The sequence below is a fragment of the Malurus melanocephalus genome, unplaced genomic scaffold, assembly GCF_030028575.1.
Source record: "Malurus melanocephalus ecotype Western Australia unplaced genomic scaffold, MMel_1.1 scaffold_145, whole genome shotgun sequence".
Lineage (NCBI taxonomy): Eukaryota > Metazoa > Chordata > Aves > Passeriformes > Maluridae > Malurus > Malurus melanocephalus.
The window spans coordinates 784,351-801,111 of NW_026623377.1; the positions used below are offsets into that span (position 1 = coordinate 784,351).

Below are 16,761 nucleotides of genomic sequence, written 5' to 3' on the forward strand. Positions count from 1 at the left end.
GAAGCCACAAAGTAAAACTTTCAGAAGCTACAACACAAGTCCTTATTCCAACCTTTTAAGAAGGCACCGAARGAAAATACTACTAACACAAAGATCTGTGGCCCTTCTTTATATTTTCTATTCCCCTATATATGAACAAATGTGAAAACTAGAATGTTTCAAATTACAGGAGATAGATATTGGGATAGTCATAGATACAGGGATCTAAATCTCATGATCAAAGAAATGCAGCTAAGTTTTTTAGCACTAATCTTGAGATATCTTTAGAATACTACCAAATTGCTATGATTCTATACAAGCTTATATAAGCATGTGTGTTTCTGGGCTAGAAATAGCAGATGTGTGCATGAAACTGTGCTTTCAACATGTATAAATTGGATGACTGGAATTGGGTATTTGTGCATCATCAGCTTTAAACTGTTGTTTGCCCCACATGTTTATAAATTGTACTGCCTCTCTTCACAAATGGGCCTGATTTTCTGTTCCCTGTGATGTTTCTAAAAACAGCCTGCAAAGAATATTAAAAAGCTTGCTCTAATCTGCAAACTTCTGCCTCATTTCATCTCTGCATTTAGTTCAAAACCGATGAGGAGCACTCCACTTAAACACAAATCAAAATACTTTTTATTGTCCTGCAAAAGGCACAATCTCTAAATAACTTTAAATCAAAGCAATGAACTCACAACAAATGCTTTAGTTCAYTAAATTATCGATTCCATTTAATAGAACATTGATCTGCTTTTTATATGGGTAACCCACATTTATTTTCTATGTTCATTCTAGTTTCAGAGAGCCAAAGAAACAGGCATTCTTAGGGAATTCTGTTCTGTACATTAAGAGACACTGTGTCAGGAAGATTTTTCTAATCAGGTCTTGACCCAATGCCTAATGTTTCAACAGACCCTGGATTAAGCCAGTTCACATCTATTCTGTCTTCATTGAAACCTTTTTCACACACTGTTAGGATGGACAAGTTCTTTTTATTTGCCTAAAAAACTTAATTTAGAAAAAAAAAAATCAACATTGGGATCAAGTTTGGTGACCAATAGCAGATAAATAAAATTTAAAAAGGAACACCTAGTCATAAAACATTTGGAAAAATTCTTGGGAATTTCCTTCTTTCTCAGAATCCCAAAAGAACTCCAGAATGGTAAGCAAAATGGCAGGGGGCAAAAGAGGTGACAGCAATGCTTTATTTTTGATAGCCTAAATTATTAAGACATCATTTAGAATATTCAAGACTCGGGTCAAAATCACCATTCTAAGTTTTGAGTCTGATGCAACACAGCATTAATTTCTGGGCTGGACTTCACTAGAAAGAGTAGTAAGTATGAGGAAGAGGAACAAAAATTATTGCAAGGTCACAGTGACAAAAAGAACTGAAATATTCCTTACTTTGGGAGTTATAGATACTTAACTGTAGAAGCCTTATTTTGCGCTTATTTCTATCCAATCATTATTCTCAGAAGCTACAAGGAAAAATAGCATCAAATTTCACATAGTGTGATTATTATAATTTGGAAAAGAATGAGCATATTTATGCTCTCTAGTTAATCATCAATTCTATTATCTCAATCTTTTGCATGAAGAAGTAAAAAACCTGACTTCATGGGCTAAGGGACTTGCCCAGAGTCAGGCAGGAAGTCTGTGATGCATTCTATACAACTACAATTTTTCCTGTATATATACACTATACAGACTGCGTAAAAAAAGAGAGTTACAAAGCTGTAACTGCACTGCCATTACACATACAGGACCTGAAAAGATCTGAGCAATTTATCCTACGCAGTTTATCAAAAAGTTATCTAGATGAAACTTTGGCCATGTGAGCACTTTCATAGGCACAAAAAGTACTTAGGCCCCATGAAAGATACAAAAAAATATTGTTTCTCTATTGATCTGGAGATCATAGGGGGTTTTAACAATTAACTTGAACAGGCCTTTAAAGAAAGATGCAGATATTYGGTGAATTTTCCATCTCTTGAGGACTTCTGGAAAAGGCAAACTATAGTCAAATGTAAAAGAATTAAATTGATGGCATTCTATGGTCAATGTGATWAAAAGGCAAAGCAAGTGACCTAGTGGCCAGTGCTGACCACAAAATTATTCAGTCTGGGTTCTCAGAAAATAGGGTAAGTACAATCACTCCATTGATGGGGAGGCAGGGCTTAGGTCAAGGTGATATGGAGAAAACACAAATGAAGATTAGTCTATTCAGTATCCTAGGGACTACGTGAAATTGTCTAAATGTTTGAAACATATTTTTACATTTAATGAAACCAAACTCTTTTTAATGGACAGTGGATTCCTTTTCTTTTCCAATAATTATAAAAATCATAAAGATATTTAAAAGAAAAATTTATGGGTGTTGAAGCAATTTGGCTGTTTTACAACACACCAGAGGCATGCAGACATATCTTTACAATCAAAGACCCTGAAGTGTGTGAGCACCTGGCTGTGCTTGTTACAGAGTGAGGGTTAAGAAACTACTAAGTTATTGTTAGTTATAAAGAAAGAAGTGGGAAACACATTCAAACAGAAGGAAAAAACCACCTCATTTTAAACAAAGTTGAGATATAGGCCTATCACATTGGTGGGAAACTCATTAATTTGTTTGGCTCTTCAGTCAATACTTCAGCTTTCTTCCCCTCCCTCCCTCCCTCCACCATGTGACAGCAAGGTGACACTCTTGAGTTAACTCTCCATAAGAATTATGTCCAGTTTAAAGAAAATCCAAGTATAGCTTAGGACATATGGAGGAAAATATGAAGAAAATATTGCCCTGTAACTAGAAGTAAAATTCAATCAACATTCAACCAATCAACATTCAGCAATACTTCAACCATGACTTTRCTTGACTTATTATGTACAGAGCAGGAAAATTTCCTCACTTGTTCCCTGAAAAACTTTCCCTCAAAATATGGCAGTGTCAAGTCCTGGAAAAAAAAATACACAATGCAAGAAAAACAACTGCCAGATCCTAAAGACAGGCAGAGGAACACAGGGTCTACTGAGAGAAGAGCCCAGCTCAGAGACCCCAAACAGGCGTCCTGGAGAACCATGCTTGAATGACCAGTCAGTACTGGTCCCAATCAGTCAGCACTGCTACTCAGTTACTTTGAAAGTGATGGAAAAGACTTTCACTATTTCTTAATTCCCTCCAACAACTGAAGTCCCAGAACTAGGTAAGAAACAGCTGCCTTTTCTTCGTAAAAWCATCAACTTTAAAAGTATTAACTGTAGCACAAAGACCATTCCAGGAAGTATAACCAATTTAAAAACATGTGGTAAAGAAATACTGTGGAAACATATGACAGAGGAGCGAAAGTATTAAAAGGTTTCTTATTTATGTTTTACTTTAAAAGGAATCTTGGAAGATTCCAAAATTAAAGCATGATTCATTAAAAATATGTACTAGCCTTTTTACATAATCCTTTAGCTAATAACATTGTCCTTGCCATTCCCACCATCTCTTTTCTTTTTCCAATCAGTATGAATACCTGGTTTTTACATTTAGTAAGTTTTTCAAAGTATTTTGAGGACAGCTAGGTGAACTGTCATACCTCTCCTGTGTAAGTTCCTGTAATGGTCATGAATTTCTCAAAATTGAAATCAGCTCTGTGGATGTAAAAGACATAAATAGTCAGCCCTGATGACTAAAAAAGGCGAATGAGGTAACAATGCTGGTGAAGCAGTTTGTCTCCAATGTACCATAAATATTTAAGTAAAATTAAAATTTTCCAATCTACATCAGTTATGCACATGCATGCACATACACACACAGACACACACACACACACATATGAAAAAACACCTGATGAGAAGCAGACAGGATCAGAAGTTCAAACAGAGGTTCTTAGGAAAAAAAAAAAAAAAGTTGAAATTTTTTATGTCGTTCTTATATTGAAGGATGTCCTAGCTGCAGGAAACAATGGATTGGAGTACAGATTTCCTTAATTTSCTGCACACTTCCTCCATGTGGAAGTCACTTTTCTCTGCCTTATATCTAGTCCTACTGAAGCTTCCTCCTCTAGATATACATTTAATGATCAAAAAAAAAAAAGACAGCATGCATGACTGACTGCCATATCTGCCCCCTGCATTGAAATGCGCTGATCAAATACACAGACGCACCACTGTTGTTCCCTTAAGTATAACTAGTCTTCCACATACATGAAGAAAAAAAGTATAAATACATACACAACAAATAGAAATAAATATTTCAAATAAAAAATAGAGTTTTCCCAAGAAATCCCTCCCCTTAGTAATCAAAGAATTTTTCAACTATTAACGAAGATCTGAAAAACAGCAAACAATTAGTTTGGTAAGACACAGAGTGATTTGTCCAAGGTTAAGGAAGAAATCTGCAGCACAATAAGGAACTCCTATTAGATTTCTTGCCTCTTTGTCTTATTCCTTAAAACCGTTCCTCTAAGAGATTGATAGCAATTAGTCTCCATGGAACCATGACACCATTTGATGAATCATACAACAGGAAAAGCCTACCTCTGAAAAAAAAAAATTATTTCCTGTTTCAGTAGTGTATTTGTAATGCACAGTGACAGGAGAAGACCGGAAAAAGGGACATTTTTCCAGTGGGTTGATTAATTAATATAAGTTGCCTGAATTCAGTCCAAGAAATCTATGTTAAGGAGGAATCCTGCATTGCTTTTCCTAACTGAGTTTGGAGTAGTCCTCCAAATACTTTCTCTCAAGAGCACAGAAGGAAATTATGAAGCCAGGTACAAAATCAGCCTTTCTCAGCAACAAGGTCATCCTTGATACAGATCATGGGCCAAAGGAGAGACACAGTGTTTATCAACTCAGGAAAAGGGGMTGAAGAGAACATACAATACAAACATTATCAAATCTAAGAGTAGTTGTTTTGTCTGGAAGAGGTGATTTACACAGTTTCTACACTTACATTGTTTCCCGTTTGATCAGAAATTATTCCGAAGTCTAGGCTTATATCCAAATCCCCAGTTTGCTAAGGCTTGGAAGGGGTCACAAATGAAGTTTAATTCACAAAGGTTCCTGCTAGTTAATAAMTTTTACAATGGTTAACTTGTTAGGGACAGCTGAATACATTGTGTTTTTTTCATTAAAAAAAAATAATGTTACAAACCTGTTTTGACTTTAAAAAACAACTGGCAGCATTTTAAAGTCAACATTGGAGACTAGATAATGCAGAAGTTGCGAGTATTGTTATTTGAGTTTCCTAAACCATAAAAGTAGATGGTAAAAGAAAAGGTTTGGGAAAGATTGCATTGCATCCATTGGTTTTTTCCTACGTAATCAGAATGGGTTGGTATCCATTATGCTCCATATTGGCATGAAGAGTACTCAGTGGCTTCCAGAAATCCACATGCTACCACTCTGAAAAAGTCCATTACTCTTTGGCAAAGTAGTTCAAGACTAACCTAGATACTAAAGCTTCTTGAAATTTTGTCCCTTCACTTACCTGTAGAGTCACTGTGCCACTCAGCATCACCTGCAATCTGGAACTGTATAAAACATGATTTTTTGTTTTTTGTCCCCAAGAATACTTTCTGTATTCTCTACATTTCCCATTTGATTAAACTGTGTCATTTCTCCATCAAATCTCTGTGGAAAGGGCTAAGAAAAACAGAATCGAGGATGAGATACTAAGGTAATCACAGAATAAGAGCATAATTCAAGTGGGAAAGGACTTCAGGAGAAGTCACTCTTGCTTGGGTCAGGTCAGAGTCATGTCTTAAGTCAGGTCAGGTTGCCCCTGGCTTTATCTAGCTGTTCTTTGAAAATCCCTAAAAACAGAGTATGCATGACCTCTCTGGACAACCTGCTCCACTGCCTGGCTGTTGTCACAATGAAAAAGATTTTTGTGATAGGCAGGTTGAATCTCTCTTGTCCATTATCCTTGCACCATGCATTGCCGTGAAGACCCCAGCTCTTCATATTGATAAGCTTCCTGTAGGCTCTGGAGGGCCTCTGGCAGGCCCCCCTCAGTAGGCCTTTTCCCCAAAATGTACCTATCCTGCTGAGGGGCTCCAGCTCCTGATCATCTTTGGAGCACTGCCCTGAGCTAAAGGTGATTAAGTTACCTTCACGTACAGAGACAGAAGAGATTCATTAGCTCAGCCCTACAAGCAGATGAACCAGTTCTGGCAAGAATGTCTCAAGCAAGTCTCTCTCACAATGTTGCACTTTCTACATAAGATATGTCAAGTACATGTGTAAGTCAGTTTTAGAATAACTTCATGACATGCATATACTGAATAATACATGTGAAACATTATCCTAATGAAACCACTGAACTACCATAGAACCACATTTTTTTCAGAATGTTCTCACAATCTTTTATACAGCCACTCTTAGTCAGATGCAATGCACTTTCTTTTTCACATCTGTTCTTGAATCTGACACGTCTTGATACTAGTAACACCAATGTGTATRTGCATAGACATTTTTCATGAATTCTTGAAGCAAGAGATATCAAAAGACAAGGTCACTTTCTCTCCTACCATAAATATACATTTTGAAAAGAAAAATGACCAGAAATATGTTTTTTTGTATACAACTACTCCAACCCCCTTTTTACCAGTACCCTATGATGCACTTACCAGCACACAGTATACCTTAGGTTGGGAATCACAAAAACGGCAAGGGGGAAACCATCAACTAGGTAAGGAAAGAACCAAATTCAATAACCATATCGAAAGATATTCGAGTAAAGGAGGAGCATGAATACCAAGTCCAACATTAAAAATGTAACCTGCACTAAAGTCAATGACAAAATCCCTCCACATTTCAAACTGAAAGATCTACAGTGGAGGATTCAAATGCAGATTTGAAATGACCCTCAAACAGGGGGCATGCCTGGAGAAGGACTACTAACAAATCAATATGCTAGACATAGAGGCCATCTGTGATATTTGGAGCTGAAATCTGCCAGCATGCTTCACTTAATAAGTGCACATTACTGCACTCACAGCTTTACTTGGCAGCAAAAGTCGGACCTCTGTCAAGAGCCTCAAGTGTGATGCCCAGTTCAATTACTAAAGGACACATTAAAATCTGGCTTCTATGGTTAAGAAAGAAAAGGAACCTATTTTTATTTTGGGATCAGAGTCTCCCCACTCTCTTTGAAGAAAAATATTTTCAGTCTACTCAGTTTCAACATTCACATTAATAGCCTTATTTTCCTTAATAAGCAATCTGAGACAAACTGAGAGCTTGGTAAACTTGTTCTCTACCAAATACAAGATATTAAAATATAACCATAGTGGCAACAAAGGCTCTTCTATTTTTAAGTGTCATTGAGAAAAAGTTATCTACAGTAGGCTTTCTTTGCACACTCTTCCCTGTTCTCTTCAGATATATCATTTAGAAGGACAAATCCAGGGTATTTCTGTTACCTACCCTTAACAGTGGCCAAATCCACTCATGCATGTTAGTTTTGGGGCAGAGTAATGCAGTCTTTCCAGTGATATCAATAGGTCCATTCTTCTCACACTGAATGACTGTTTTTCCTCCTTTCTTCCCCTGTCTCTCCTCTCCTCTCCTTATCCTCCCATGCCAGGAAGGGAAGGAATTCTAGTTTTCCTGCTCAAGTATCCAATAATAATTTCAGCCATCTGTTTCAATACAAGAAACTCTTCATAGAAGTCCATCTAATGGCAAATCATTAGAGATCAGGATGATTTATTTTAGTTTAGTCCAGTGTCACTATTTCAATAAAATAAAAAATAACTAAGGATTTGGGAAGTACTATGGTTTACCTGTGTAAAAATTCACTCTCTTGCCAATATATTCTATCACTGCTGACAGACATTGGAACATTCCTTTCATCTCTTTCCTCTTCTTGCAGCTTAACCTATCCCCTTAAGGAATATTTGCTTTCTCTAAAATAGATTATAAACTGTATGCAACATGAAAACCTTACACACTTCCTTTACCATCTGCAAGGCTTTCCTTCCGACTTCTTAAAAAATAATTAAGTCAAAAACCTTTTATTTGTCATTTCATTTTGGTTAAATAAACCAGGATTACTTTTCTATAAKATTTTTTTTTAAAAAGGATTGTTATTTTCAGATACGTGCATCTGAATTAGAGAAACATTTTTCAAAACAGTCAACCAAACATCCAAGTCTAGTGAGACCAAATGTGGAATGCTAACTGTGATAAAGAGCAAATATGGAGCATACACATCCACACACACAAACTTCCCCTGTATTCATGAAGAAAACATAATATGGGATTGGTTTCTTTCAAATAATTCTTTCTGAATCCCAGTGTGATTCCAGGATGTGAAAATTAAGAAAAATTTTATGGGTCAAATTCTTATTAACACTACATGTGCTCAAGTCAACTGAAATTGATGACAAGTGGATGATATGTCAGAGGCTGGAATTGGCACAGAAAATCACAATGTGGGAAGTTCTTATAAAAAAAAAAATAGACATGACATAGTGCTTTGAATGAAGGAGGAAACAGTTCTCAATGTGGCCTGGGAGAGAGAAAAGCAGAGAAAAGCAGAGAAAAATTGATCCAACAGCTAATAAATTATCAGATAACGTTCAATTGCCAAAACTGAGCCAACTGCAAGGATCTATGCGTTCCTTGTGGCTCTGGTTGAACTTCACCCCATTATGTAAGTAACTCTAATGGAAGAAAAGCTATACCAGCTCCTGGTCCATTCAGAGCTTTAAAGAGGAGGGACTAATTTATTACTTTTGTATTCTTTGGAAGTAGAAAATGGCTATTTTAAACATCGTTGTAGAGTCACATTAAGTCTTCAGTACAAATGTCCCTCTTCTTTCGTCTCCTTTTTTTTTTTTTTTTTTTTTTTTTTTTTTTTTTTTTTTTTTTTTTTTTTTTCTTTTTTTTTTTTTTTTATTTTTTAATATAAATGTCCCTAAATTAAGCCTGGGTAACTTGCCCAGGTAAATCAAAGCCTGGTAAATCAAAACCAGTTTCACATATTCATGTAGATGATTTAGCAGTAATACTTCTAGCAGAGGGAGTTCGCAAATATTATCAAATCCATGTTCACATTTCATGACAACTGACAGATGGAAATCAGAAGCTATTCTGACACATTTTAGCCCATTTTTCTGCTACTGGAATGACTACAAGCACAAATGTCTGGCTAGTTAAACTTTTGCTCATTTGAGAGAAATGTGAAGATGCGTCATGTCCTCAGCTGAGTTAAGGAACCACTCAGGATGTCGTGTAACATTTAATTTAGCAAAAAGGATTAAACTTCTAACCTGGAACAGCTATCCTCCCAGCTGTTGGATGATTCATTTCCATCACAAGTCCATTGTGCACTACCTAGGAAAACAAAACAAAACAAAACATGTACTTTATATAAAATATAATCAGTTCCTAAACTCCTAAACTTTCCTAAAAGAGGAAAAAAAGAGAAAAACATTGCCATGTTCTTTCAGAGATTCCCTGAAACTACGAGGAGCTACAACGTAAGTAGTTTTCTTAATGTGTAAAATGAARGCTCTGATGTTTGACACTACTCTTTATTTATGCATCTAAATAAATGCTTCACTAAGACAGCAGGTCTAACATACCTTTAAGCTCTTAAATTCATCATCAAACATAAGAAACTGAGCCGCATGTTACACTTTCAACCACTAACAGACAACAGGTGCCAACACAGAATGACTATTAAAACCTCCAAATCCTTTCATATTAACCTCTAATATGTACTAAAGGCCTATACATAAACTATGTTCTCTTATTTGCTTTTCCGCTGTTAGTAAGTATTGAACTTGTGATGGAGCATACCATGAAATGCTGTCCTAATAGCTTTTATAAACATTTTGAAAAGATTAAATAATTTTGATGGTTTTTTCTGTTCTTTTGAGTGAGTATGACATGCTTCAGCCCTGTGTATATATCTCTGTGGGATGATTATTCATCACAATTTTCAGATTCTTGTTATTAACCTCATCCAAAAAGCAATGTGTGATACCAAAATTCCCAAGTAATAGAGAAAAAGATATACATACTAGCAAACCCACTACTCCAGTGAATATAATTCTGCACCCAAAGCCAATAATCAATATTTATAATTTCTTTATTATTCTTCTATCCTTGAAATAGTTAATATTACTATAATATTAATTAATATTAATATATTATATTAAAATTAATATAATCAGAATTATTAAAAAAAAAATAAATAGCCACCCACTAAGCAATTACTTTCACATCCAATATCCACAGCAATTACTTTCACATCCAATGTCCATAGCAATTACTTTCACATCCAATGTCAGCCATAGAAAATGAAAGATGGACAAAACCTTTTAAGTAATATATCTACCTATTCACATTGCACCATGAACAACACTAGCAACCTTGACTATTAATGATAAGTGTTGGTCTAATTAATCTTAAACATTTCCAATTAATGAGATGAGAATTTTCTTATGAGGTCTTGTGTAGGTTGCACCCTATTGTCTATTTTTATTGTTAGAAATTTTTCTACTGATGCATAATCTAAATACCTGTCTATTAGATATCTTTATTCTTGTCTTTTCCCCAACTGGAAGCAGAAAACCAATCACTAACATCATTATAACATTCTTTTATCTACTGGAAGATCGTAATCACATCCTCCCTCAGTCTGCTCTTTTCTAGACTAAACAAAACTAATTCCTTTAACCATTCTTTCCAGGTCAAATTTTGTGAACTCTTTACTGTGTAGAATAGCATGCTTAAAAAATTCCCATTCCTGAACAGGTGGTGTCAAAAGGTCAGGTCAGTTTTCTCTTAACTTGTGGGGTGAACCTATTTAGCTGACATTTAGAAATCCAGATATTTCCAATAATAGATGCTGGTGGAACAATGTCAGTTTAATTATTTGGCGGTATACCAAATCATTAGTTCTGTTGCTCTTTCAGAAGGTTAAAGGCAATTTTGGTAGATTCTGGAGACATCCAGAATTTTTTCCCAAATGACAGAATTAGAAAATATAATTGCTTGTTTTAATTCATATTTAGAGTCTTTCCACTTACACCCTTAATCAAACAGTATCGAATGTCTGGCCTCCTTTCTCCAGAACTTACTTACATGAGCTTGCTTTATGCATTTAACTGGTTATTTGGGACCTGAATGCAAGAAAACACACGCATTTGAGATCCACACAATGCTCAGGTGAATAAGCAGATCTTCAGCTGGCAAATTAAAGGATGTACCTAAAAGTGGCTCAATTTGGTTAAAGAAAAACATACAAATTTTCTAGCAGCTACTCAGGTCTCCACAAAATTAATGGTTTTACCTGTTCTGGGTCTCTAAATTCTTATTCTCATAACACAGACCTAAATACCTCTTAAAAGACTTTTTAAAAAATCTTTTTTTATTTGTTGTGTGACTCAAATTCCAGATCCCTTTTCTTTCCAGAGTGAACTGCAAAACCCTTGAAGTATCTTTGAGGATCACCACCACTCCTGAAAGAATTGCTTAAGATGAAGCGAAGCTTCCTTAATATTTTTATTATAAATACAGTRTTGAATTTCCCTCTCAGATATATTCTTTACTCAAAAGCACTGCCATTTCAATAAATTGAAATGATTGAAAATATTTTCTACAGTAATTAGGCCTATATTGATATACTCAGTTCCAAGTTTTCTTTTGAAGAAAACAATCCCAAGCAATGACTGATCAAAAACTCTGGGGTTTTTGTTTTTTTTCCCTACATCAGCATCACTGTTTAAAATAACCTTAATTTCCCATTCCATGCATTCCACTATTAGGATTCCCAAAAAGTAATTGAAAAAATCAACTTCACTAACTTCTCATGTGCATTAAAAAAAAAAAAAAACATGAAGGAAACATATTACNAAAAAAAAAAAAAAAAAACATGAAGGAAACATATTACTGCATTCTATCCATGGGAGGATGTAATGTTCACATCCTTTATCATCAAAGACAAGGAAAATCTGAGGAAAAGACAAGAAACAACTCAAAGGGTTTCTCCTCCATTGTCTTGTACTACTCAAATGGTCATGATCTTTCTGATGTGGTAAAGTGCTCTATTGTGTCTGTATTCACCTGAGTTCATAATAAGAAACTGATGAACCAAGAGGATAAGGTAAAAGATGTTGGCAATCAATAGATCAAATTTTAATTTTTTTTTCTATATGGCTTATTTTGCAGTCTAGTACTACTGTGTGATCTGTTACTACTTGAGAATTTCTGAATTAAATAATGTTTGGGAGGCATTTTACACTGAGATCATTATAAAGAAATCAGAAGCACAGTCTTCAGTCTTTCAGTAAAAACATTTTAATATGCATCAGGAACAGTGTGGCCGGCAGGATTAGGGAAGTGATTCTTCCCCTTTACTCAGCACTGTTTAGGGCACACCTTGAGTACTGCGCCTAGTTCTGGGCCCCTCAGTTCAGGAAGAACATTGAGGTACTGGAACAAGTCTAGAGAAGGCCAACGAGGTTGGTGAAGAGTCTGGAGCATAAGACCTGTGAGGAGTGGCTGGGAGAGCTGGCATTGTTTATAATGGAGAAAAGGAGGCTCAGGGCAGACCTTTTCACTCTCTACAATTCCCAGAAAGGAGGTTGTAGTCAGTGAGGGTGAGCCTCTTCTCACAGGTGGTCCATGRCCAGATAAGAGGATGGTCTCATGCTACTCCAGGGGAAATTTAGGTTGGACATTAGAAGGAATTTCTTCAAAGAAAGGGTGATTAGATATTGGAATGTGCTGCCCAGGGAGGTGGCGGAGTCACTGTCCCTGGAGGTGTTTAGGGAAAGATTGAATCTGGTCTAGTTGACATGGTGGTGTTTAGTCATAGATGGGATTAATGGTCTCAGAGATCTTTTCCAATATAAGTGTTTGATTCTGTGATACCATTTTATTTTATTCCAAATACAACATAATTTCAACTGTGATGATGCATGCAACTAACCACCCATGACAGCACAGTTTCTCTTATAATGGCCAGCAAGGTTTCAAGTCCATTCTACCTAAACTAAACTTCCAGATCCCTATCCCCAGCAAACTAGATGCTGGAATCCAAAAAATATCAAACCAAGTAGCTCCCACCTCCGTCCTTCCCTGTTCCAAATTTAAAAWGTTCTATTTCATGTGGAGCTATGCACTCAAAATATGCATTTGTATAGGTACCACTCTTTCAGAGATTCATTTAGTTTAGTGAAAAGCATTTTCAGGGCCACAAAGGAAATGATGTAACCATTTTCTCCATATTTTTGTAGCCACAAGATAGCTGGCTGTTGGTAAATGTAATTACTACCCATGCTGCCAAACCACAGAAAAGTAATAACAGTTTTCCCTGTATATGCTGAACACAGAGCAATGGCCATAATCATCCCCTGAAGAAGTAACAGCACATGTTGTGAACAAAATGCCATATTGGAATTGCATCCCATATCCTAAGAGTGCCCCTTTCCAAATAAAAATGTTAACTCATTTGAAATTTGGAAATGATATTAAACATATTCTCATGTGATGCCTGGTTCTGCTTGGTCTTGTATTTCTAGAAAGTTGTTGTGCAATAGAATGGTTTGCATATCAGCATGTTTCCCCTCCACCTTTTTCCAATGCAGCAATCCCAATATTTTCAAGTTCCTTTGCAAAGTTTGCCTTTCATCACTAATAACTTTACTATTCTTCTTTCCAAACACAGTTTCTAATATGCCAGGGTCACTTGGAGAAGGTATTAGCTCTCTACTGCATCTAATTATTGTATTAATGAATCCCAYATATCTCTACCTCTCAGATTTGAAGTTTCTCAACATTTCATGAAATAGAAAAATAATTTAAAGAAAAGTAGCTTTCTTTACAAATTTTCRAATTAATAAAATCTGGCTTTGTTGTTTCCTATTGCCTATTAATTTAGCTCTTTTCTCCTAGTCCCTTACTCCGACACAGTGAACTCTGTAAGTTACAGTCTCTTAGATCCCTAACACCACATCTGTAATACCATATGAATATACACAGGAAAACCACACTTCACTGCAACATCCCTGTTCTCTGCTTCTGCTTTCTCCTAGGCCAGTGTCTTACAGACTGTTTGCTKTACCAGACCTGTTGGGGGGTTTTGTGCATGTGAGGTGATGGCTTTGGCAAAGTCCTTCTTATGTCACAACTTCATACCTATATGCTGCTATATGCTGTAGACAAAATTACTTTTTCTTGACATCCCTGGGTATACATCTTTAACATGATCCATGTCACATCATTAAAATACTTCATGCTTTTCTGCTGCATCTCTTGCTCTACTACAGAACACCACACCTAGATTCCCTCATGATTCTCAGGATTTAATTTCCTCACTTTTTTATTAACTATCTTTTGTCTAAAGAATTTTTATATCCTCTAGCCTCATAGTGATTCTATAAACAAGCTATGGGCTCTTCAACATTGAATTTAAGTTTGACAGTAGCCATGCCTTTAATCCAAAAAGGTGGTCTCTGATACAGGAATCAAGAGCTCCTTACCAGCATCCCTCTATGTCACTGAAATCAAGAATTTCCATTTGAGAAAACTAGAACTAAATGTTTCAAAAGGCAATCACTGAGAGTGATGAGAAATTGTTTCCCTTACGCTCTACCTCAATGTGACCCTTGACCAGCTGAAGGGAGTTGAATTCACTCATTATTATTACTTCATTAGGCTTACAGGAGTCTTTTATCTCCCTCAACATTTTGGACTMAATATCCGTTTCCTGATCAGAAGGCTCAACAGTATAGCCCCAATAGAGCTCACCCAGCTCTATGACATAATCTGTCCTTCCTGTTCAGTTTATAGCAGGTATTACACTTTGCTATTGATTTTTTTTGTCATTCCAACATTCTTCAGTAGTGGCAACTATGTCAAGATRCTTCTTCTTTTCCAACAATTCCAAATGGCCTTTTTTAATCTTACACAGCTCATGTTGGTGTGGAGATATCTATAGGTTTTGTATCCATTTTGGGAAGCAAAGGGTAGGCCATGTCATCTTTTATTTAACTCTAAAATTTGACACTGTATCACCTTTACAGAATTTCTCCTCTTTCAATTTTCCTGCACATTTGATTCTTCTCCCTTAAACCTTTTGTATGGCTGACATCACTAGCAAATGTTTTAAAACGTTGTGACCCCTCATATATCAGCTTTTCTTCACCTCCTGCATAAGATCACGCTCACTAATTTCCTGCACCAGCAATCTATTCCTACTACTGTTCTAAACTCCTTCCATTGAGGTTCTTTCTCCACAAAGCTTTGCCTAAGTAACCCAGTGGAAATCCTGCTTGTCATCCATTAATTGAAATACCAAAAATCTGAAATTATGAAACCTGTATATTAGACTAAAATTAGAACTCAGTTCAGAAGGAAGCATAAAATTGGTGAAATTAGGTACGTTTCCAAGATTCTTTTAGTGGTTCATAATGCTGGCATGGAATATACCCACTTCAGTGATCCCTTCTCAGGTAGCCTATGAAAGTCTGTTCTTCACAGACTCACCCTCTTCTATCCTGAGAATCTACTCAACCATTTCTGGTGCCAATATGAAGAGGCAATTTATTGCCTCTTTTTTGTATTATTGCCTCTTTTTTGTACTATTGTTTTTAGTAATTCAATTTCCTAAATAATCTTTCAAATTTTTAATCCAAGTAAAATATGATCCTGGTACTAAGAATAGTTCTCATATTCATGTTTTGCTACCCTAGCACCTCCTGCTCCAAAATTAAAAATTAAAAAGTCCTTAGTGCTAAATCAGCCACAGTATAATGGACAAAAGATACATTAAACAGCCTGAAAAGTATTAAACAATGAAAACCATTTCTGACAGAGCAGAAACACCTTTGACATTGCCTAATCATCAACACATTCTTATTCTTGAGAAAAAATACTAAATTCAATTTATACCTCACAGTCTAAGTAAATATGAGACAGCTGCTAAATAACTCTACATAAATCTCCTGTGTTTTCATCAGGTGTATTGAAAAGTAATGAGAGTAAAAGAAGGTATTTTTCTTCTAATAGCAGACCATATTACCAGACAGTAAAGAATCAGGTTTTTAACTTTTGTGGAGAAGGAAGTATTTCAGAGGAGTTTATTAGCATATGATATAGTTAATATTTGCAACAAATAGCAAGTAGATTATGAGAATAAAGATYTATAATTTGAGCCAAAATATACAAAAACGCATGGACGCAAGTCTGTATTTAATCGCATAAACTCTCTGATTGTCAAGGTTGTCAGGCAGACCTGACCCTGATTTTAAGGGGCTGTCTGGGTGCTAAAAAAATCAGGTTGCTTCCTTCAGATTACCAGGTGACAGCTTCTTGCACCAGCAGTCTGGAAACGTGGCAGAGGAAAGAAACTGTCCTTATTTGTAAAAAATACATATATTTTTCAGATGTTCTTTTTCCCTGAGAACTATGTGATTGTAAAACCATACTTTTCAGCAAAGATGGTTGGCTGTACTGCTGTTTGGATATAAAATCTGGCTTATGCTGGTAGCAAGATGAGGTGTGGCTTTATTCAAAGCACTGGCTCTGGGATCAAATGGTCTGCCTCCAGCTGCAGCAGAGCTTCCTTAACACTGATAACTCCACACCGATGACCTTCTGTGCTACAGAAACAGATAGATTTTGTTATTGCAACAGTCTGACATACTGACTGGTTTTTGCTTCTTTCAGTCAGAATTGCCAGTAATTTTCTGCTAGCAGCGGTGCTACAAATCACTGGCTTTTGATAATATTTTTTCCAGTTTGGATTATTACAAATGCTATATGCAG

At 36.0% G+C, this 16,761-nt stretch overlaps 1 protein-coding gene across 11 annotated transcripts in view; it reads right to left on the minus strand.

Annotated features, from left to right (window-relative positions):
• SUGCT (succinyl-CoA:glutarate-CoA transferase) overlaps positions 1 to 16,761 on the minus strand; it is a 323,333-nt gene that overhangs the window by 44,626 nt on the left and 261,946 nt on the right. For 8 of the 11 annotated variants that reach the window (XM_057371355.1, XM_057371361.1, XM_057371350.1 and 5 more), the window contains one exon: positions 9,252 to 9,315. The exons of 1 other annotated variant lie outside the window; for it this stretch is intronic. In XM_057371355.1, coding sequence (XP_057227338.1) covers positions 9,252 to 9,315 — 64 coding nt within the window. Of the gene's footprint in view, positions 1 to 6,602; positions 6,661 to 9,251; positions 9,316 to 16,761 lie in introns of those variants that run through there. 2 more of the 11 variants (XM_057371354.1, XM_057371357.1) reach the window with 2 other exon arrangements.